Source organism: Amblyraja radiata, chromosome 15 (genome assembly GCF_010909765.2).
Source record: "Amblyraja radiata isolate CabotCenter1 chromosome 15, sAmbRad1.1.pri, whole genome shotgun sequence".
Classification (NCBI taxonomy): domain Eukaryota; kingdom Metazoa; phylum Chordata; class Chondrichthyes; order Rajiformes; family Rajidae; genus Amblyraja; species Amblyraja radiata.
Genome location: NC_045970.1, coordinates 20,246,724 through 20,269,698, shown reverse-complemented (window position 1 = coordinate 20,269,698; position 22,975 = coordinate 20,246,724). Strand labels below are relative to the sequence as shown.

The 22,975-nt window shown below is 41.1% G+C and overlaps 1 protein-coding gene across 3 annotated transcripts in view; it reads right to left on the bottom strand.

Annotated features, from left to right (window-relative positions):
• The window catches only part of ctbp2 (C-terminal binding protein 2), a 272,992-nt gene that overhangs the window by 152,060 nt on the left and 97,957 nt on the right, over positions 1 to 22,975 (bottom strand). For 2 of the 3 annotated variants that reach the window (XM_033033718.1, XM_033033720.1), the window contains exon 2: positions 7,573 to 7,742. In XM_033033718.1, the coding sequence (XP_032889609.1) occupies positions 7,573 to 7,621 (49 nt within the window). In that variant the 5' untranslated portion in view covers positions 7,622 to 7,742. Of the gene's footprint in view, positions 1 to 6,786; positions 6,892 to 7,572; positions 7,743 to 22,975 lie in introns of all 3 variants that reach the window. The other variant, XM_033033717.1, reaches the window with a different exon arrangement.

Sequence of the window (22,975 nt, the reverse complement as noted above, 5' to 3'; positions counted from 1 at the left end):
TTTCCTGCACATTAATACAAAGTCATTAGAAGCAAGTTAACAAAACCGTTAACAGGAAGGTTGGTTGAGATTAATTAAATGACCTTCCCCTTCAATCATATTTTTGGTCCCTTTCCAAATAACTCCTTGTAAGGATTGCTCAAAAAGTCACTGTGAACCAATTTGGGATTGCAACTGACATTGGACACAAGGGACGGCAGATGCTGGAATCTTGTGTAGAACACAAATTGCTGGAGTAACTCCACAGTCAGGTCACATCTCTGAAGGACATGGCCAGGGAGATCACCAGAGGTGATGAGATTGGTCACGGTCTGGGAGATGATAGCCTGGTGTTTGTCAGTGGGGTCATAGTCAAAGGATATGTAAGAGGAGGTGTCTGAGAGCGGGTGTCTGGCCTCAGAACTATCGAGGTCAGCCTGCCAACCTCGGCTGTATCCACGTATGCAACTGATATTGTCAGACACCTAATATGCAACACTGATAACCAGGCAAATTTCTTTCCGCTGTTATTTTTTTAATTTGTAATCGGATCTGGGTCCAATTTCATGAAGGTGAGATCTGGATCTTATGCCTAGATTTCACTGAGGTTGGTACATCACTGTTGTGACAGAAGCTAAAAGCATCTATCCAAACCAGGTCCGTTCACACATAACCAAACACAAAGAAGAAGTTACATTTATGAAATACTATACAAAAGAATGTTTAAACCACATTAGCATTCATCACCGAATGAATATTTTCAGGGACTGAAAAATATATCCATGTTACTTCCTTATCAGGTGTAAAATGTGTATTCTGAAATTATGGGATGAAATTATTGGGAGATTTACAAATTGTTAACAGTAGGAAGAATATTTAGACTTTAGAGGTGTAGCGCAGAAACAGGCCCTACGGCCCAACAAGTCCGTGCCGCCCACCGATCACCCCGTACACTAGCACTATCCTACATCCTAGGAACAATTTTACCGAAGCCAATTAACCTACAAATCTGTACATCTTTGGAGTGTGGGCGGAAACTGGAGCACCCAAAGAAAATAGACGTGGTCACGGGGAGAATGTACAAACTTGGTACGGACAGCATCCGTAGTCAGGATCAAACCCGAGTTTAAGGCAGTGTAAGGCAGCAACTCTACCGACCCGGATATATAAAGTTAAAAAGAGGCAATTGCTTTAAATACCTTAATAAAGGGAAACATCAATTTACATGATTACACGTCCATCACAGCGAGCGTCTTCCTAACTCTGACTAGTTTTACCCTGCCCAGTTATGACACCAATGACAAACATGTAAATTAAAAAAAAACTTTGAAGAATGAAATCAGAGAAACCCCCCCAAAAAATGCAATAACAACGTTTTGAAGCTGATTTTCAAAGAGTCAGCAACTCAAAAGACTCAGTAATTAGTGGAAGCATCACAGAGATCAATGATTGGGCCTCTGCTCAGAAACTCTGCTCTCTGTCAATGCATCCAAGTTCAGTTCAGTTGCTGCATCGGGAGGTGCAATTTAACTGGAGCCAATAACTGATCTGGACTCTGATCACTGATATGTTTTACTAAAACAATTTTCACCTCGACTTTCAGCAATAAATGAAAACAGTTGCGAAAACAGAGCTTCACGTAGGCGGCAAATATAATCATAAGGTGTAACAAAATAGTTTTATCAAAGGGACGTACTATCGAACAGCACCTTATTTTAGTTCAGAAATCTCACTGATTAGTTTGGATCAGTGGGCAAGCACAGCTAGATTCCAGGCACAGCAACATGTTATAGATAATTGGCCAGGATTTTGATCATACACCTAAACTAAAGGACAAAGCAAAATAAATGATAAGTGCAACATTTCACCTAAAAGAGTAATACCTCAGAAAATATAATGATTACTTTTCCAGAATATCAAGTTCCAGGCGTGGACTCGAATCTATAATCTCTAACCCAGAGGTGAAATCAATAAATTGTACTACACTCCTGTTTTAAAGGACAGTTTTACCAATGTAGTCAGTGAGAACCAGGTCAACATCATAGGACGGCTATTTTAATCTGCACAGAACGAGAAAGCCTCACCACTTGATAAAGGTTTATGTTTTGCTTTTTCTGCAAAGGCTGCCTCAACTGTTGAATATTTGCAGCATTTTATTTTTATCCACATGTCGCCTGCTTGATTTCCACTCCCAGGTAAAATTCAGGGCGTCAACATAAATTGCACTGAATTTCTACATCTTAAGTTTGAAGTACAATACCAGTGCTGCATTTTCAACTAGGCTCCATCATCGAGTGTTGCTACATCAATGCAAAGTGACAGCATTTTGCAATAAGGCAAATTCCAATGCCGTATTCCCAAACGTTACCTGACTGAAAGTTAGCAGTTCCAGATTACAGTGGAGGTGTTATTCTGTGATCTCTTTCATTAGAGGAGGCACCTTAAGACTAAAAAACTGGAAATCCAATACTGATTTGCAGGGGACGAGGGAGTAATTGGGCGACGTGAGTGTAATGAATGCTTCAACACATTTTCATTGTAAGTAACTAGGTTTTGCTGTGCAAGAAACTAACACTCAATCTCTTTCAATTTTGCTACCAGCTGTGTAAATAGACAGGCTAAGGTGCTCAACATTCTGAAGTGTGGTTCACTGAACTGGTCCCCTTTAAGAGGAAATGTCAAATTAAAGCACACAGCTGGAAATAATCTTCAATCATAATCAAATCTGCAACCGTGGAATTTTTACAACCATTTGTTCCCTTGTTCCAGTTATTTTCAAATCAGTAGCTATCAGATCTGATGAAAAACATCAGACAGAAAGGCATATTTCTCGAAGCCCAGTTCTGCTTATTTGTCCTCTTTTAACTTGTCTTCAAAGCCACTTTTGTAAAACAACAAAGCGTGATTACCCTCAAATGATGAAACTTACTTTAATAAATAGCGGGCAAAGGGGAGGCTTAAGCTGCTTTAAAAGACATTTGTTGCAAGGCAAAGAACAAATGAAAGTCGAGACGTGGGAACATTGCTTTTCCTTCACGTTCTGCCACACACCAGTCTTGCTTTAACCACAGCAATCACTGCAAAGGACTTTTGCCAAACAGCAAATGAGATGTGAGCATTTATATTTAAACAAGATCAAAGGAACATGATCATTAATTCGATTTGGAATTGCAATTCCTCCCCCACCCACACACTAACCTCCCCAAACGCCTCCCTCCCGCCTTCCTCTAAACGTTGCTTCATGCTGGGGTACAGGTTGGTGAGCAGTAGTTTCCTGCTGATTCTTAACCTCATGTCAGTCCTCTTGTTGAACCTCAGGACTGCCAGGAGAGCTAGGACTGATCCTTTCCCAACTTAATGTCCATACAGTATGTCTGCCAGCAGGGGCCACTGCATAACAGGATGAACACGCAGCACAGGCTGACTTGTCCTGCACTTCACCTAGAGCGGCTGTAACCAACCATTCTATCCTTACTGCCGTGCCAGCTACAACAGACACATTCTCCCAAGGAATAGGGACTGAAGCTGGGACAATCCCAGTGAGCCACAGCTTTTGATTCTAGTCAAGAAGTTGATGCAAGTGTATTTAACTTGCCTATATTTTTCAACCAATAAAAAGTAATTAAATGAAATAACTGGAGAGATTTTATCATGAAGAGTCATAAAATGTTCACAAAACAATCAACACAATTAAATGACCTCTGAGAGACCGACCCACCATCATTAACTGAGGGAATAGTGAAGCTAACCATATTATTTAATTGAAGATAAAAATATGATCACTAAATGAAATGCATTAGAGAACTGATGATAACACTTTACTAAGGATGGGGGCATTTAATTGTACAATCATTGTATTAGTAGTGGTTGTCCACAAGTGGAATTCATAGCCATTAGATAGACACAAAATGCTGGAGCAACTCAGCGGGTCAGGCAGCATCTCTGGAGAGAAGGAATGGGTGACGTTTTGGGTCGAGACCCTTCTTCAGACTGGTCATAGGCATTAGTCAGTGTGTGTCTTTGGGCCACTGTTTGCTCCAATTAACTTCTACTTATCTCACATTAAGTCACATTAAGTCTGATGCAGACATTTAGAATAGGTTCAGATCTGGCTAGAATGGCTCTGCTCTCATCTGCCACAATTATTAAAATAATGTATAAACTATAAAATAATCTCAGGTTAGAAAATAATCTTGGAAGAGATGATCTAAAGGAGGACAGCTGTGCAAATAGATCTGTTCATATTACAAGACTGTCTTCTTCATGCATCATCATAGCTCCAATGGCAAATGCGAATGTAACTGATGACCTACTGTAGATGGCATCTACATATTTTATAAGCTTTCAGAAGGTCCTGAGCATAGTTTTTATGAGGCCAATAAATATTCTTCATTGAATAAAATGTATTTTTAATCTATAAAACATGAATGGACATATTGAAATTGACACAGTTCAGCTCTAGTAGAGTGCATTCAGATTCCAAGCCTCAAAGAAGTGCCCTACAAAACTGCCTGACAGTAGAAAAGGAGGCAGGGGAGAGGGGAGGGCGGGTATTCCTCACTCGGACTGGACAACGCAAATTAAAGAACTAAGAGGTGGATATCACTCTCTTCGTGTGAACATGGCCAAGAATCAAGTAAGATCAGACACCCACTATCCACTCCAACCCGTTTATCTTTCCATCGAGCATATCTTGTTTTACTCTTCCTTATTCCTCCACAGAAGCATACCCATCATCACTCCTTCCCAGTAAATAATAGGAAGGTTAGAATGTGGAAATTATATTTTATTCCTAAAATGACAATTTCATCAGTTGGGTAGTAATCGAGGTGTCCAGACCAGGAAAAGTCAGTTATTACTCAAATCCAATGATTGTGGATTTTATTTGAGTGCCTATGAGTAAGCAATCATCTTCATGTTGAGGTTGAGGTGGATGTGTTATGTTGACCGATCACTTACCTCCTTTTATTTATTTTGCACCACTAAAATATTGTCTATTGTCTATTGGGGTACTGATTGGGGATGATCAGCCATGATCACATTGAATGGCGGTGCTGGCTCGAAGGGCCGAATTGCCTACTCCTGCACCTATTGTCTATAAAATAACTTAGATTTATATTGTACCTTCTGCAGCCTTGCAGCATGTCAAAGGCAACCAGTGAGTTAAGTGTTGCTGTGCATAGAGGCACACCAGACAATTTTCACACCACAGGGGTACAAATAATTGGGTTTCCGTCATGGTCGTGCTGGTCAAAGGTGAAGTGGAAGCCAAGGCAGAATCATCCCTGGTTTTCTTCAACTCTCTACCTGATCGAAATCTGGCTACCAATCAAGATTTCATGCAAGGTTAAATATTCCTGTCAGTATAGATTTTTAAAAAAAATATGAGAACATAAAATAGGAAACAGAAATAGCAGAAACCCTTCAGCCCCTTGTGCCTTCTCTATCATTCAATGTCATAACCCATCAGTCACCTCAATGCCACTTTACAGCACCAATGCCATTCCCCTCAATATTCTTTAAATCTGTCATTCTCATTTTGAATTCACTCTGTGACAGTCTGTCTCCACAGCCCCTCAGGTAGAAAATTCCAACAATTCACAACAGTCTGGGTGAAGAATTTATCTTCATCTCATTCCTGAATGGCCAAGATCTTATTTCTGAGTCTATGTTAATTTGACTTTAACCAGTGGAAACATCATCTCTGAACCATCTGGTAAAGTCCTATAAATGTTTCCTCAGGATCACCATTAATTCTACTAAACTCTAGAGAATTCAGACTCGGTCTGCTTAATGTGTCCTCATTGTCCTCAAAGTTGCCAGGGGTAAACGGGACGGAAAAGGTTCGGAACCCTTGGCTTAATGTGTCATCATTACAACACCAACTCCCATCCCATGAATCAATCCAGCAATTTCCTACTTTCTTTAAATTGAGGGGATACATTTATCCCTTTCCAAACAATAGAACCAGGTATCTGCCATCATCATGTCTACATCTTTTAAACCATGGAATGCAGTCCCATTCATTTGTCCAACATCTTTTTACCTCTAACATAATTTCCCTTCAGCAGCTCATTCACCCTAGACCTCCACTATGTTCTGGGTTTTTAATGTGCATGAAGACAGGCATAAAATATTTGTTTAACTTCCCTACAATTTCCTTTCTCTGTAGTGGATCAGCAACAACTTTTGCAAATCTTTTCTTTCACGTTTCTATGTAAGCTTTGACATTCTGTTGTGGCATTCATCATCAGATTACTCTCTTATTGTAGTTTTTCTTATCAATTTATTGATTGTCCTTTGCTGAATTCTGAAATCTACCCAATCACCAGGCTTACTCCACTTGCTGGGCTATCATAAACCTTTTCCTTTGACAAAATATTTTTCCTCATTGGCCGAGACTGGTTGGATATTTCAGCTTTAAAGAACAATCCATTTGCTGTATTCCATATGCCTGTACTAATTCTTTAAATGTCAGTCATTACTTCCACGATGCTTCAACACAGTTTTCCAATCTACCATAGTTCATTCACACTACATGCCCTCATTGTTTGTTTTGGCTAAATTTAATACCTCATTATCACATTCAATCTTTATTGAAAATTCTATACTATGATCACTCTTCACTAAAGCCCCCTTAAATATCAGTTTACTCATTATCCCTTTTCACTGCAACACAAGCTTATGCCTCAATAGCAAGTGCACCCTCCAGAGATCTATGCTAAATTTGCCATTACAGCTGAAGTAAATGCAGCAAAGTCCAAATGAAAATTTGCTCTTCGAGTTGCATCTTAACTTATAACTTACCATCGCTGGAGCTGGAGACCTCCTCCGACTGACCTTGAGCTCCTCCGCGGGATGCGGACTTACCATCGGAGCCGATCCTTTGCCTTTGATCGCTCCAACCGCGACCCGTGGAATTTACCATCATGAGCTCGCAGTCTCGGGAGAGACCGTGGATGTCGGGAGCTCCAACGAAGCAGAGGTTCGACCAGTCCCGACGCGGGCTTCGATCGCCGGTGTGTGGAAGCTGAGATCCCCCCGATGCAGGAGCTGATCGTCCTGATGCGGAGGGCCCGACCGCCAGCTACAGGAATCAAAGTCATCCCGTCAACGGAGGGCTCGAAGCCCCCCGACCGCGGGAGAACAATAAAGGGAGGAGATTTGAACTTTTCTTTCACCTTCCATCACAGTGAGGAATGTGGAGGAGTTACTGTGGTTATTAAATACATGTTAAAATGTATTTTGTGTGTTCCGTTGTTTTTATTTGTATGACTGACTTGGCAAATAAAAATCCTCGCATGTTGCAAAACATATTTGGCTAATAAAGTAATATTGTGATTGTGATTGAAACATAGAAAATAGGTGCAGGAATATGCCATTCGACCCATCGAGCCAGCACCGCCATTCAACATGATTATGGCTGATCATCCAAAATCACTACCCCCTTCCTGCTTTTTCCCTTGATTCCTTAAGCCCTAAGATCTAAATCTCTCTCTTGAAAATGCACATTATTGGGCCTAATGAGCAAGATATTCCTGAATTACAACCTATTTTTTTGCCAAACACCATGTAACTGTACAGTCCGCATACCTTCGCAAATTCGATCCAATCGTTGCCTCTTCACTTTGTGCTTGTCCATCAGAGATGTCAATGGTGCCCCTTGAAGAATGTGTTTCACTATAACAACCAAACAGCGTTCAAGGTGGTCACTATTCAGATGAATCCACAAGAGTTCAAGTGCATAGAGTTAATCCCAAATCCTGAAAGGAGATTTGAAGAGACAGTAGTTTAGTAAAACTGGAACATCGTGGATATTGAATATAAACCTTATACTAAGTTGGTAAATAGAAAAGACTTTTGTTAAGTCTCAATACAATTTCTGAATCAGAACATCTCTATCAATCCCAAGGATGTGTTGCAAAGGGTGCAGAGGATGTTGCCTGGATTGGAGGACTTTAGTGTTAGAGAGATTGGATAGGATGGGCTTGTTTTCCATGGAGCAAAAGATGCTGAGAACTACCCTGCCAAAAGGTATATCATATTGTGGGAGGCATAGATAAGAAAGAGAGTGAGAAATGTTTTTACCATGGTAGGGGTATCAAACACAACAGGGACTAGGTCTACTTCAGTTCAGTTTAGTTTATTGTCACATGTACCAAGGTACAATGAAAATCTTTTGTTTCCTGCTATCCAGTCAGCAGAAAGACAATACATGATTAAGGTGCGAGGAAAGAGTTTTATAGGGGATCTGAGGGGTATGGGTTTTTTTTTACACAGGGAGCGACTGATAGCTAAAACTTGTTGCCGGAGGAAGTGGTGGAGTCAGTTACAATCACTGCATTGAAGAGTCATTTAGACTGATACTTGAATAGGCAAGTCATAGGTGAATATGGACAAATGGGATTAATGTGGATGGGTAAAAAGGTAGACATGGAGAAGTTAGGATGAAAAGCCTCTTTCTGTGTTGTACCTCTCTGTGACTTTAATCCAGATTAGTTTATTGTCATATGCACCAGGTTCTCCCACAGTGCTTTTCGGGACAGAGTTCTAGGATTTGGTCCTGGTGACAATGAAGGAGCAGATATATATTTCCTAGTCAGGTTGGTGCGAGTCTCAGAGGGGAATCTGCAGGTGGTGTCTTTCTTTTTGTTTTTCATCGCTAAATACCATACCAAATATGAAACCTTTCCCTTGCACGAAGAAAGGTTTTCTCCTACTTGGAGAATGAAGAATGCTATGGGGAAATGACTGTTTTAAAGTTGAACTCACTTGAAGCTTAACCTATCCAGCCTGCAACAAGCCTTGTTTCTCACATAAGGAAAGTCAAGAATACAATAGTTACCTATGAGAAGACCAGAAAAATTATGGCCCTCTTCATATTTTTTGACATTTGCTGAGCATTAATAATTAGAAGTCTATGAAACTCTAATTTGTGATCAATTTAACAGTTCAAGTGATGTTCTAAACCAAGGGTTCCCAACATCGGGTAAATTTCGCCTATCCAGGGGGTAAATTTGTTGATTCTGGATTTGTACATATTTTTTCTCAGTGACTGACTGTGTTTGGTTCTGGTATATGTTCATCATTAGTTGTTCATAAATAAGTGAAATAACACTGCTATGTTGAAGTTGCCAGGGGTGAACGGGACGAAAAAGGTTGGGAACCCCTGTTCTAAACCCACTCAATCCAAGTCTGTGTCATGACAAAGGTAGGTTTAGGGTTTCAAATCTAAATTAACTTTAATGCAACGTTCAGGGTACATATGTAACCAGATTTCATACACGTCTCCCTTTGGGGTATTTAATAACTCTTTAAGTAATATGCTATCACATTATGGGAAGATAATTCAGACTCAATTAAGAAGAAACAATGAACTGCAGACAGACACAAATGCCGGAGTAACTCAGTCGCACAGAAAGCATCTCTGGATAGAAGGAATGGATGATGTTTCGGGTCGCGACCCTTCTTCAGACTGAGCCTTTAGAAGAAGGGTCTTGACCCGAAACGTGACCCATTCCTGCTATCCTGAGATGCTGCCAGTCCCACTGAGTTAGTCTAGCATTTTGTGTCTATCTTCGGTGCAAACCAGCATCTGCAGTTCCTTCCTACACAAAGAACTGCAGATGCAGGTTTACAAAAAACAACCCACAAAAGTGCTGGAGTAACTCAGCAGGTCAGGCAGCAGCTCAGGGGGACATGAATTGTGGACGTTTCCGGTCAGGATTCTTCTTCACACTCAGAGCTATCCCTGTCCTCCAGAGATGCTGCCTGACCAGCTGAGTTACTCCAGCATTTTGTTTTTCTAGATTCAATTAAATAGTGTGACATTCAACGAAATATCACGCACTATGGTTACCGCAACTGTCGGAGATAATCTTAGAAAAATCACAGTAGAGTAAGAATCATCCAACACTTGGATTTTCAAATAATAAGACCTTTTTCTTGAGAGACTTGAAGCTTGTGTACTGATTCAGCACAAGGAGACACGGATCATTGCTGCTTTGATCATGCCATTAGGAAGGTTACATTAGAATCTATATTAGTGCTGGAGGTTGAGTGAATCTAGAATATTTTCTACATCCTTTACAGTCTCAGACGTGTCTACTGTCAGATTCTCTAAACATCAGGCACTGTACAAACAGTGGTAATGGAGCATCACAACCAACCTTCCCAATTCACAGCTCTCAGCGTCCACAGTATTGCTTTGAAAGGTTAACACAATGATTTAAAAAGAAAAGCATGTATTTTGAGTCAAAACCGAAATACATCATGCTGCCCCCTCCCCCACCCCACAAGACTAATGGAGCTATCTGAGAATGTGACACACTATTGCCTTCAATTTTGTTTGCTTTAACAAGACAAAAATGACCAATTTTTGGTCAAACTATTTTTGCTATTGTCATTGTGTATGAACAATTTTCTGTAGTCTCGACAACGCACTTTTTACATGTATTCTGATGCTTAAATGTATTTTAACATGGTTTTCATAAATTATTTTAGAATTTACCAACATTAAAGTTGCCACAATAAAACTGCTATAAAGGGCCTGTCCCACTGCGGCGATCTAATCTGCGAGTTTAGAAGAGTTTGCCCTCGACTCAAACTCGCAGCATGGTCGACACGTGGTCCTAGAAGTTCAATAGACAATAGATGCAGGAGTAGGCCATGCGGCCCTTCGAGCCAGCACCGTGGTCCTATGAGGTCACTGGAAGGTTCATGCTCGAGGGAAGTTCCCGAATATTCGCGGCCTCACCTAGATCGCGAAAAAAATTTCAGCATGTTGAAATTTTTTTCGTGAGTAAAATTTGGTCGGCATGGTTCTTTTTAACTCGTGGTGCAGTGGAGTGGGATCACTATTTAGTTACAGGCAGCCGAGGGCAGCCGTAGGCAATCTCCTTCGCTGACCGGGCATTTTGATTGGGCTTATTGGAGTTTTCAGGACCAGGTTTTCCAGGCGAGTGCGCTCGAGCTTGAAGGTCGAAGACACTCTTCTTAACGCGCGGATTAGGTCGCCGCAGTGGGACAGCCCCTTAAGTACTGGCAGTGTTACTATTTCAGTATTAGAAACTGGAAGTATCCTGAGCTAATTCTGCTACCACCATCATCTATTGTACAGTGCCTGATTGTCGCCGGAAGCTTGCGTCCCTTTCAGGATGGACGATGACATCGATGTCAACATTTGTAACAAGATTGACTCGAAAGAAGAAGTATTAGATCAATGATCCGTTTTTGCATGTTCTGGCATTCACAATCTCAGTAAAATCTACTGCGAATTACAAATCACTTGCAACTTTAGCAGAGTCCATTGGTAGGAAAATTATATTTCTAATTTGTTAATGGAAGAGAATTTAAAAAAAAATAATTTGAGTAATGTATTTAATGATTCAATGGTTCAATCAATGATTCATTGGTTCGTTATTATCACATGTACTGTGAAATTCCGCTTTTTTACATGGAAAGGTTCAGTAAAGTTTTACCATACCCAAGCACAATCTCCAATTAGTACAAAGTGCATAGAAATAGTCCACTAAGACAGTGTACAAGAGTTGCCGGGTTTTGCCGCTGTTTTCAAAGTCCAGTCGCTCGGTCTTCTCGAGGTGAGTCCCAGGCTGCTGCAGGGCCTACGGCCGTCACCTGGGTTCGAATCAGCCAGAAAACCATCGTCCCTCTCCTCGCCTGGCCAGCCCTTGTGCCCCTAGGGCACCTCCCACAGCCGACCTTGAGGGTGCGGAAGGCAAGACCCAGGTTCTCTTACCGCCCTTTTGCTCTTCAACTTAGCATTGCCAGCCATTACCCAATTAAAAGTACCAAAAGCTTTACAGAATAAGATATCACCTATCCATTGCAGTCCACAAGTGTATGGTTTCACAGTCTTTTATGACTTTATTTTTTTCAAATAATGAGTACTTTGGTTTTAGAAGCAAAACAGAGTCCCTTAAACCACTTTTCTGATCATACTTTTTTTTGTCCCAACAACTCTGCAGGAAAGAACTGATTTTAATCTCTGCCTTTAATCATTTGGTGATCATTCTAATTTAAATCCAGATAAGATACTTACTCCATGTCTATCTGATCAAATCAGTGTCTAACTTTGCATATCTTCATTATATCACTTCATAATTGTACATTTATTTAAAACAAAGATAATCATCTGCAGACTGGGTGTATGCAAAGATTTCATCTGCACTGAACAAATCCAGTATCTCACTTTATGGTCAAGCTTCATGATTTAGATGCAGAATTGTACGGCACAGAAACAGGCCCTTGAGCTTGCTGGGTCAACTGAGCCAGCTCATTATCATATGCACAAGTATGGTGAGAAGTCCACGTACAATGAAAAATCTTGCTTGCAGCAGCATCACAAGCACACAGGCTCAGACTCATTACTGCGAAGAACATAGTTGGTAAACAAAAACAAGTCCATTGAGCACTATGCCCATTGTCACGGTAAAATTAGAGTTGAGCAGATTGATTCAGGAACCTGATGGTTGTTGGAATGTAGCTGCTTCTGTGAAATTTTAGGAAGTATTCACATACTTCAATTGTATCCGGACTTTCAGATGTGTCGGAAGGAACTACAGATGCTAGTTTAAACCGAAGATAGACACAGAAAGCTGGAGTAACTCAGCGGGTCAGACAGCATCTCTGGAGAAAAGGAATAGGTGATGTTTCGGGTTGAGACCCTTCCTCAGAGTGATGCTACAGTTTAGACCTAATTACATATCGTCAGCATCAAGGTTTAGGATAGATTAGATAGATCCAAATTCTGAATTTGGGGAATTTTGTAGCTTGAGTTATATGCGAATGAATTGGAATTTAAACATTCTCTTAAAGGATCCAATAATACCTGCAGGTAGACACAAAATGCTGGAGTAACTCAGGGCACGGGCAGCATCTCTGGAGAGAAGGAATGGGTTACGTTTCGGGTCGAGACACTTCTACCTGCACATTTTTAAAAAGCCAAAAGCTTGGATTCTTCTGCCTAGTTATTTCGTTATCTGAAAGGAAAAGAGTGGGAACAGGTCCCTGGGAGATGTTGAGGACCTGCTTATTGCTGGCTAACTGCTAAGCACAATGTTACTTTGGCCACACTGCATGTCATACAAGAGATTGCCATCCTCCCTGCACTTCAGAACTTCAATTATCAATAATGGAGAGCCACTTCGGATTTGCTAAAGGCAAATTGTGTCTGGCCAATCTGACTGATATTTTCAGATGAAGTAACATAGAAGGTTGATGAAGAGACTGAAGTAGATGTACTCTAAAGTTAAGGGCAAAAAAGACACAGGGAAGGAGATTTACAGGAAAAATTATCAGTGGTTCTGATCCAAAACTCACTTCTTGTTAAAGTGGCGAATACAGAATTGATCAGTTTTCAGAAGGAAGTTGTACTTGCAAAAATAATTTGAAGGTTATGGCCTAACTACACATGGAGGCAGCAAGGCCTCAATGGGCCTAATGGTCTCTTCCTCGCAAATAATAATGGTATGATCAATGAGTTGCTTCCAAATCAGTGATCCAGAACCCTGCACGTTTAGAGCAGTAATTTAACCACTATGTAATTGTCATCTAATGTGATGAAGCAAAAATGTATTCAATAGATCTCACTCGTGGAGTATTCATTCTCCGTTCAAAATTACTAAGCAGCTCAGTGCCCCTGCCAAACTAGACCATGTTCAGTAACAGTCAGCCTTCAAGAAGCAGTTCCTCTATTTTTTACTTTGAACTCTTAGCCCATGACCAAATTATTCTACCCAATGATCAACCAGTGAAATCGGACACTGAAGGTTTGCTCTGCCTGATCAATAACATTATATTATAGGTGACTGGGTAAGCTAAAAGCATACGTACTGTACTAAAGAAAGGAGCCAACTGGAATTCTGCCTGTGCAGAATATAGAAGAGCAGTTGCAACCTTTTGCCAACTGGGAAATGGGGGAATAAATAAATAGACATTGATGTTATTTTGCAGGCTGTCATTACAAAATATTTATTTGGCAGAGCATCCTCTGGCTTCTGAGTGTTCCGATAGACAAGAAGTGGTTGAATTTGTTGAAAAATCTCACTGCAGGTTCGCAAGCGATTAAGGTGATGAGGAAATTGGCCCTCCAATACGGCGTGTGCTCGTTCAGTGCAAAGCGCATGTTTCCCCCTTATTCTTGTAACTAATTGAAAGATTCCCTCCATTCAGTGCTCAACACATTGATAAGATATAAAACCGGGAAAGACAAAAGCATTCAGAACTGTATAACTAGAACATTTGCATGTACTTTTAGATAAAGAATTAATTAGTACTTGAGGAGATAAGGGTCGTTTGAGTTAAAATGTTTTATTTTACCACACAATTATCATCTTAAGAACGGGTAATTGCATAATAATTCTCATTTCCCCTCAGCACAGTGGGTGTTTTCTCAGCAAATCGTGTTTGAGGTTCTCAATGACTCTTTACATATTTTTACGAATAATCATCTGATAAACACTCTTTGCTGAGCAACTCTATGTTTCCAGGGCAGTCAGATTCTATGTGGGTTGCTTACTCTGCACCCCTGTTCTTGTCTATCTGCTGCTCTTTCTCCCACTGGCTAACTTCCTCTTTACTACGCTGTACCACTAACTACAAATTATCTGTTGGTGTAAAATGCCACCACTAAATACTCCAGCTTCCTCCCCACCCCACCCCCCATCATCCTTAGAGCGCACATTTGCCTTTTGCTTTTCTCAATGAGAACTGATCTTGCAAATTGAGCTTTCAAGTGCCTGTGCTTTTCTGGATATCATGTCTGTAAATAGACTATACACCAAAATTCAGCTTCCCAGTTACTTAAATTGTCAGAGTACTCTACCCTGTGATCCGTTTCACCTACTGAGCCCGTGACTGCTTTTCAATTTACCAGCTTCTCTTCAAAGTAGGTCGTAGTGGAAGTTTCACTGTCTTGGGATCAGCTAAATCTCTCTGCTGTTTTGGAGTCATAGGTTAACCTCCAACTGCCCTTTCCAGCAACAAATCTGATCTACACAGTTCTGAGAACTTCAAGTGCACAGAAATCCTCAATGCGTGACCCAAAACATCACCACCAAACCCATTACCAAACATGGCTGGCAAGCCAACAATAGTCCCCACTAACTCCACCTACCTCTGTCGACTGTATCCCACCCACCACAATGGATCACCTGTCTTAACTCTGGACACTCATCTCTCTATTCACAATTTACTATCAGAAAATTAGTGACAGGCTCATATAATTTGTGTTTTCCATTTCCATTTATAGACATCGTTTGGCTATCAGTACAGACCCCAGCTCATCACTTCTAACTTCTATTTCTCTCCCCCACAAAAAATCTGCTTCATTCTTGGTGGTGGATATTTGTCTTCATCTCTCTATTCTTGAGTTCTCTGCTCTCCCATTTTCCTGCACTTCATTGCTCTTCAATGTTTCTAAGCCGCTGCTGCTGTCTCAGGCTTTAACTCTCATTATGCCTTTCTTGACAATGTCCAAATAACCCATCGAGGTCTCCCCATAAGCAACTATCCAACTGGCATCATCCTGCTCTCTTGCCAGCTCCTTGGGCAGAGGGTAGATATCTGGTGGAGAGCAGTGAGGGGGAAGGAGTGGGGCAAACGCTGATGTGAAGTGGAATTTAGGAAAGGAGGGGTTCATTGACAGAGAGGTCACGGGAGCGAGCAGAAGGGTGGAGATAGTAACTGAGGCTGGAGGTGATACATGAAAAAGTCCCATGGGTGACATGGGTGCAAATGGTGAAATTTGATTTAAAAAATAAATGTGCGGAGTGATATGTACAACCAGCGGAAGGGAACTGGGGGGGGGAAGACAGCCTGGAAAAAGGATGAGTGGGTGATACGTGGATGAAGGAAGTGGAAGAGGGGAAAGGAACGGGGTAACAGAGGCAGGGCAGTGTTTGTAAAGGTGTCAACAGGGAGGTGGTGAGGTACAGGGGGAGGTGGGTAGGTGAGAAGGGGACAGTGGTTGATTTATTAATCTCTAAATTGTGGCAGCTCGGCTAATTTTCCATCCAGGGTAACAGAAATGTTCTCCCAGCCACTGTCTTCACTCCTTGAACAAATTGTTCCCCATCAACTCTACCACTTTCATGGGCATCAATCTGAAGTGGACCCTCACTATAACAGCCATGATACCCATATCCAACAATGAGACAAACTTTGTCCATGGGTGATTGCCACCACCCACTTCCATCTAACTAAGCCCTGCACAGCTCATGAATCAGTTCATCTTCTGTGGAACCTTATCTATTACCGAGGTGACCATCTAGCTTTGATTTTGTTTTTGCATACCTTTCATTCATTTGTTCTTTGTACCTCTTCATATCACTAGTTTCCCTCTTCCCTGAATCTCAGACCGAAGAAGTGTCTCGACCCGAAACATTACCTATTCCTTTTCTCCAAGAGATGCTGCCCGTCCCGTTGAGTTACTCCAGCATTTTGAGTCCATCTTTGGTGTAAACCAGCATCTGCAGTTCCTTCCTACACATTACTGCTGTTAGAGCTGACTATTCCAATGCTTCCCTAGTCATCTTCCCTCACTTTTCTCTTTGTAAAAACAAAATTGTTCATCCATTACCCCTGTATTTCATGTTGAGGAATCCTTGATTTTAAAACTGCCATCCTTGGTTTTTTTTCTTAATGTCGCACTCACCACATTCCTATCTTTATTGTTTCCCCCAGACAGTCAATGATCAGAGATACCTGCTCTCCTCCAAAATATTTACCTCTGGCAGCTCTGGTTCAAAGAGGCCCAAGCCCCAAGCATGGGAACCCCTCACCAAAATTCTCCACCTGCCCACTTCCTCTTTCCTTCCTTCAGATACCCACTTAAAACCGCAATGTGTTTTGTTGATAATAATGGACCAGTAATTGCAATCTATTAGCTTGTTTCTGGAATTGTACTTTTCAGAAGAAAATAATAATAATAATAATGGATGGGATTTATATAGCGCCTTTCTAATACTCAAGGCGCTTTACATCGCATTATTCATTCACTCCTCAGTCACACTCGGTGGTGGTAAGCTACTTCTGTAGCCACAGCTGCCCTGGGGCAGACTGACGGAAGCGTGGCTGCCAATCTGTGCCTACGGCCCCTCCGACCACCACCAATCACTCACACACATTCACACACAGCTTCTTACAAATGACTCCATAGTGAACACTTTTCCCACACACAAGTGTGTGGAACAGACTGCATGGTGCATGTGGACAACGGCCTGGTGTACACGGAAACTGGATTCCAACTCAAGCTAGAGAACATCCTGCTTCTATCCTTCCCTCTTCCTGGCAATCGTTGGGTGTCTTTCTGGGCTACAACTTTAATTCCTGTAGCATCCGGTACAATGGGATTTTAGTACAAATTCTTGAGCTTGAAAATGTCTTGCGGGTGCTATGGATAGCACTCAATGCTCATTTGTATGAATTCATACACTGATGGGTTTCATACAATTAGTATTTCATCTGACCCAAGAAGCCTTCACTCTTTCAGTGGCTGCAAAGGGGGAAATTCCCCACCCGCTTATTTGTTTATATTGCCGCTAGTTATTTTCATTGGAAGATTTTTTGATATGATACCTGTACTACAAGCAAGCTTGAAAAGTTGCTTACAGAGGGCTCTTGCCAACATAATTATTTAATTGGTGTGTAGTACCAACTATAAAATCAATAACACTTGGGGAGGGGAATTGCAAGGGGAACTCCATTTAATTTTATCCCCAATCACCATATCCGATTGCTTTTCACTCAAAAATCAGAATGGGTGACTTTTCAATGCAGAAAAGAGGCATAAAATTGTAAAAAGAAATGTTACAAACGTGCACACAACTTAATGTTATTAAAAGGGGATGAAAGGAAAAGAGGAAACACAAAAGAACAGAAGTGGTTAATAGAGGTGACTTTGCACTACGCATTGGTTTGCCTTTTACTGCCAAGGTCAAATGTTTCAGAACCTGAAAGAAGCCAGATTGTTAAAAAAATAATTAGACATGTAAAATGATCCAACATCAGCCACTTCATGTGCCAGACCTAATCTGTGGATCTTCATGTCACACTCCTTACAAAGGAACATTAGGGGCAATGCTGGAAGGGTTCTGGACTTTTGACTCTTAGGTCAGTGGTCTCTTCCACAAGTCGTTAATGGCAAATTGAAACATTCCCCACATAAAAGTGACACATTTCAGCCCATCAAAAATCAAAGCAACAGGCATGGGTCAGCTATAACTGTTACAATACCGTATTTTAATAAAGGAGTGATGATCCTTCCCTCACAAAATGAATCTTGTTCTTTTCCGTCCTTAGCAAAAGTGGCCACTTTAGTATAATTGCTGCAAGTTTCTGCAACTGCTGAGGTTTAAGCTAAACCCTTGCGTTAGCAACGTCACAAAAAACATCCATTTCAATAACAAAACAGCTAAATAAGCACACAAGACTACACTTCATAGGCTATATTCATACCTAAACAGTTTCCACAAAAGGCACATCCGGCTACTAATTTCTTTCTACTCATTTATGTAATGAATTTTGCCACTCATTATTGTAATAACTCTTTTCCTTCATCAAACATGGGTTTCTACACTTGATTGTATAAATAGGATACAGCATGAACTATTACTCATGAGACTATTTCCATGAAATGACTAATCAGATACATTTCTGTTTTTCTTCTGACATCACAAAAGTGGCTTATTATCGCTTGGAGCTACACTCTGATAACAGCGAGAATAGGCAGACAATGTTGGAGTAACTCAGTGGGACAGGCAGCATCTCTGGAGAGAAGGAATGGGTGACTTTTCGGGTCGAGACCCTTCTTCAGACTGAGAGTCAGGGGAGAGGGAGACATCGAGATATGGAAGGGTAAGATGTGAAAACACAGATCAAAGGGGACGATGATCAAGGAAAATGAAGAATGGTTCATTGTTAGAAACATAGAAAACATAGAAAATAGGTGCAGGAGTAGGCCATTTGGCCCGTCGAGCCTGCACCGCCATTCGATATGATCATGGCTGATCATCCACTCAGTATCCCATCCCTGCCTTCTCTCCATACCTCCTGATCCCTTTAGCCACAAGGGCCACATCTAACTCCCTCTTATATATAGCCAATGAACTGGCCTCAACTACCTTCTGTGACAGAGAATTCCACAGATTCACCACTCTCTGTGTAAAAAATGATTTTCTCATCTCGGTCCTAAAAGACTTCCCTCTTATCCTTAAACTGTGACCCCTAGTTCTGGAGGAACTAGTTAGCTGAGGGGAAGGTGACAACGAGGCATCCAGTCAGTAAAATTTAATCAGGAGAACAATGAAACTAGTCGGAGAACTAACAGCATCGCCTCCTAGGACAATTGTGGTCTTGAATCATTCTCCAATAAGTGTCTTAAATCTGCCCGATATTGTTCCAAACTGTGACCAGCTGTTCAGCCGTAACTGAAACCACACAACAGTCATGCATTAGGTAGTTAAGTTTCTTTTTTTATTTTTGGGGTCAGCCTAGTCATTTAAATGTTATGGTTTCAAAACTATTTTGTCAAAAGCTCAGTGAAAGGAATCTTCAAATTCACCAACAGAGACAGTATTTAGCTGGACTTGCATTTTGCAACTTCACATGTCCAATGTTGTCCCTTAAAGAGTATTGGATGGTCCAAGAAAATTAAAAATATTCGTAAGGCACGTATCACCACCCACCCACCCCCCCAAACCACGAAATCTTTACCAAAATGAATTGAGAGTGACACAAATAATTAGTGACTGACAGATGCCGGCCACCCTGGACATCCCCTTTTCTCTCTTTTATCTTCTGGAATATCCAGACTCAAGAACAACTTCTTTACCACAGCAATCAGACTCCTTGGTGCAGTAGCGCAGTGCAAGAGTTTCTGCACCAGAACCTCTGGTACGAGCCTGACTCTAGTACTGTCTGTGTGGAGTTTGTACGTTCGCACTGTGACTGCGTGGGTTTTCTCCAGCTGCTCCGGTTTCCGACCACACTCCAAAGACATACAGGTTAATTGGCTTCTGTAAATTGTAAATTGTCCCTAGTGTGTAGGATAGTGCTAGTGTATGGGGTGATCGCTGGTCAGCACAGGCCAGGTGGGCCAAAGGGCATTATTGCATTTTCTTCTTTTACTACTTCAGATTGCTCTGTAATCACTGCTCAATCTGCCATTTTGCACTCATCATTGAATTTATTTCTCCATCTATCAATTATCATGCATACTGTGTACTCTATGAGCTTCACACCAACAAGGTATTTCTTTGCACCCCAGTGTACATAAACTACCTGCTGTCTTTCACCTTCCTATATACACAACTTGGAAAAAAGTCAAATAGGCACTATTCTACAGAAAGGTTGTAATTTTCTACAGCTTCAGAGGGGGTAGTGAAAACTGTCAGATTACCCACTGCCAATTTCAACACCTACTCATAATATTCCAACCACTCTTTGTAAATCGATTGCTGTAAATTATTTTAATGCCATTTTTGAAGATTAAAATTGCTGCTCTGGGAGGTTGGATCGCATGGGATCCAGGGAGAGCTGGCGAGCTGGATATAGAATTAGCTTCATGATAGGTGCTAAGAGGTTGATTTCGGACTGGAGGTATGCCAGCAGTGGTGTGCCTCAGGGAATCGGTGCTGGACCCCATGGCTGCTGGTCATCCACATCGTTGATTTGGATGAAAATATATAAGGTAGATATGATGGTGAAGAAGACTTTGGGCATGCAGTCCGTTACATATGAGAGTTGGAGAATTAAGTATAGAAGTTGAGATGTTGTGCTAGTTAGTGAGGCCCGACATGGAGTATTGTGTTAAATTTTGGTCACCCTGCTGTAGCAAAGAGGCCATTAAGTTGGAAAGAGTGCAGAGAAGATTGGCGAGGATGTTGTCAGAACTTAAGGAAGAGAGAGAGAGAAAGAGAGAGAGAGAGAAGGCAGGCTAGGACTTTATTTTGTGGCGCACAGGAGGGTGGGATTAATATACAACGGTGTATACAATCATGAGGGGTACGCGGATTCTTTTCCCATGGTAGGGGAAATCAAGAACTGGAGGGCAGAGCATTAATTTGAGGGAGGAAAGATTTCATTTGGAAACCTGAGGGGTAACTTTTTCCACACAGAGGTGGGGAGTATATGGAACATCCAGCTAGAGGAAATAGTTGAGGCAGGTAAGTAACAACAACATTTAAAAGGCATTTATTCAGATGCATGGGTTGGACAGATATAGAGGGATATGGGCCAAATGCAGGCAAATAGCACGAACTTGGGCATATTGGCTGGCATGGATGAGTTGGGCTGAAGGCCTGTTTCAGTGTAGTATGACTCCATAAATTTGATTTTTTTTAGTTCCACACAAAAATATATAAAATTGGGTCTTTGGTCTGGTAAGTCCAATAAATGATTGCAAGTATTATCTTGCAAAGGATTATTGCAAGTATTATAGTGCAAAGGATTAATCAAATCAATTATGAACATGTCATTTAGTAATGATTGTTCAGACTCAAATTTTTTGCTACTTCAGAAGAAATAAGCATCTTATTAAATTTACAAAAAATATTATCGGACTATTTAAGTGTGTTAAATGCAAGTATTTAGAAAGTTGTTTGAAATGGTGTATGAAAATACAGGAATGTTGATAGAGGGTAGGACTGCAATTCAAACCAACAAACATACATTTCCAACCAGGAAAACTGTCAGGTGCACGTCCGAGGATTTCCCCCCCAATGCTCCCTCACTGAGGGACACTGAAGCTAATTAAGAAGCCCCTGTGGTTGAAGCTGGCTAATTTCATGCAGACTAGGGATCAACATGGGTCTGAATCGGTTAATGCCACATTGTTAAGATTTAAAACCCAAGTCTAGATTTGGTCAAATTGTTAAGGAAGTAAACATAAAAACCCATATTTTTTTCAATACATTATTTGTCCGTTACATATGAGAGGATGAATACCCGCAGTCTGAATATTTAAGGAATCTTTTCTTAGACATTTTTCACTGGAGAGTCAAGTGACCCAAACCTTGTAGGAGTTTACAAGCTTCCTTTGTGGACAACCTTTGTGGGCGGCATGGTAGAGTTGCTGCCTTACAGCACCCGAGACCCAGGTTCGATCCCGACTACGGGTGCTGACTGTACGGAGCTTGTACGTTCTCTCCGTGACCGAAATGGGTTTCTTCAGTTTCCTCCCACAGTCCAAAGAAGTACAGGTTTGTAGGTCCATTGACATGGTATAAATGTTTTTTTTTTAATTCCCTAGTGTGTGTAGGATACTGTTAATGTGCGGGGATCGCTGGTCGGTGCAGACTTGTTGAGCCGAAGGGCCAGTTTCCGTACTGTATATCTAAACTAAACTAAGACAATCAGGCTCCAAGAACAACATCATAATCATCCTGATTTATATGTAGTTTTCAGCAAGGTAAACTCTAGAAATATGAAGAGAAGGCAAATATTAAAGGATTTTAAAGCAATTAATACCACAGAATATATATATATATATTATATATTCTGTTTATATTGGCACGTAGTTTTCTTGTAGTAAATATAACCTGCTCCTTTACTAGCAAAGAGTCATTGAACTGTGCTGCATAAATGGAAGATAGACACAAAAAGCTGGAGTAACTCAGCGGGACAGGCAGCATCTCTGAAGGGAAGGAATGGGTGACGTTTCGGGTCGAGACCCTTGTATAAATGGTTGGGGACAAACAGCTCAATCAAAGTGAGTTATACTTCAAGTCAGGAGTCGAGAATGTTTTATGGTCATATGTCCCGAAACGGAACAATTAAATTATTTCTTGCAGCAGCACTACAGACATGTGAACATAGTACTCTGTAAGCAACATAATAAATAGCAAGAAAGTTCTGTGTGTAGAAAAACAAATAGTAATAGTGCAAAGACAAGAACAATGCCCCCGAGTCTATGCAGTTCAGAACTCAGAGTTAAGGGCCTGATCCACTCTTCGAGGTAATTCAAGAGCTCTCCCGA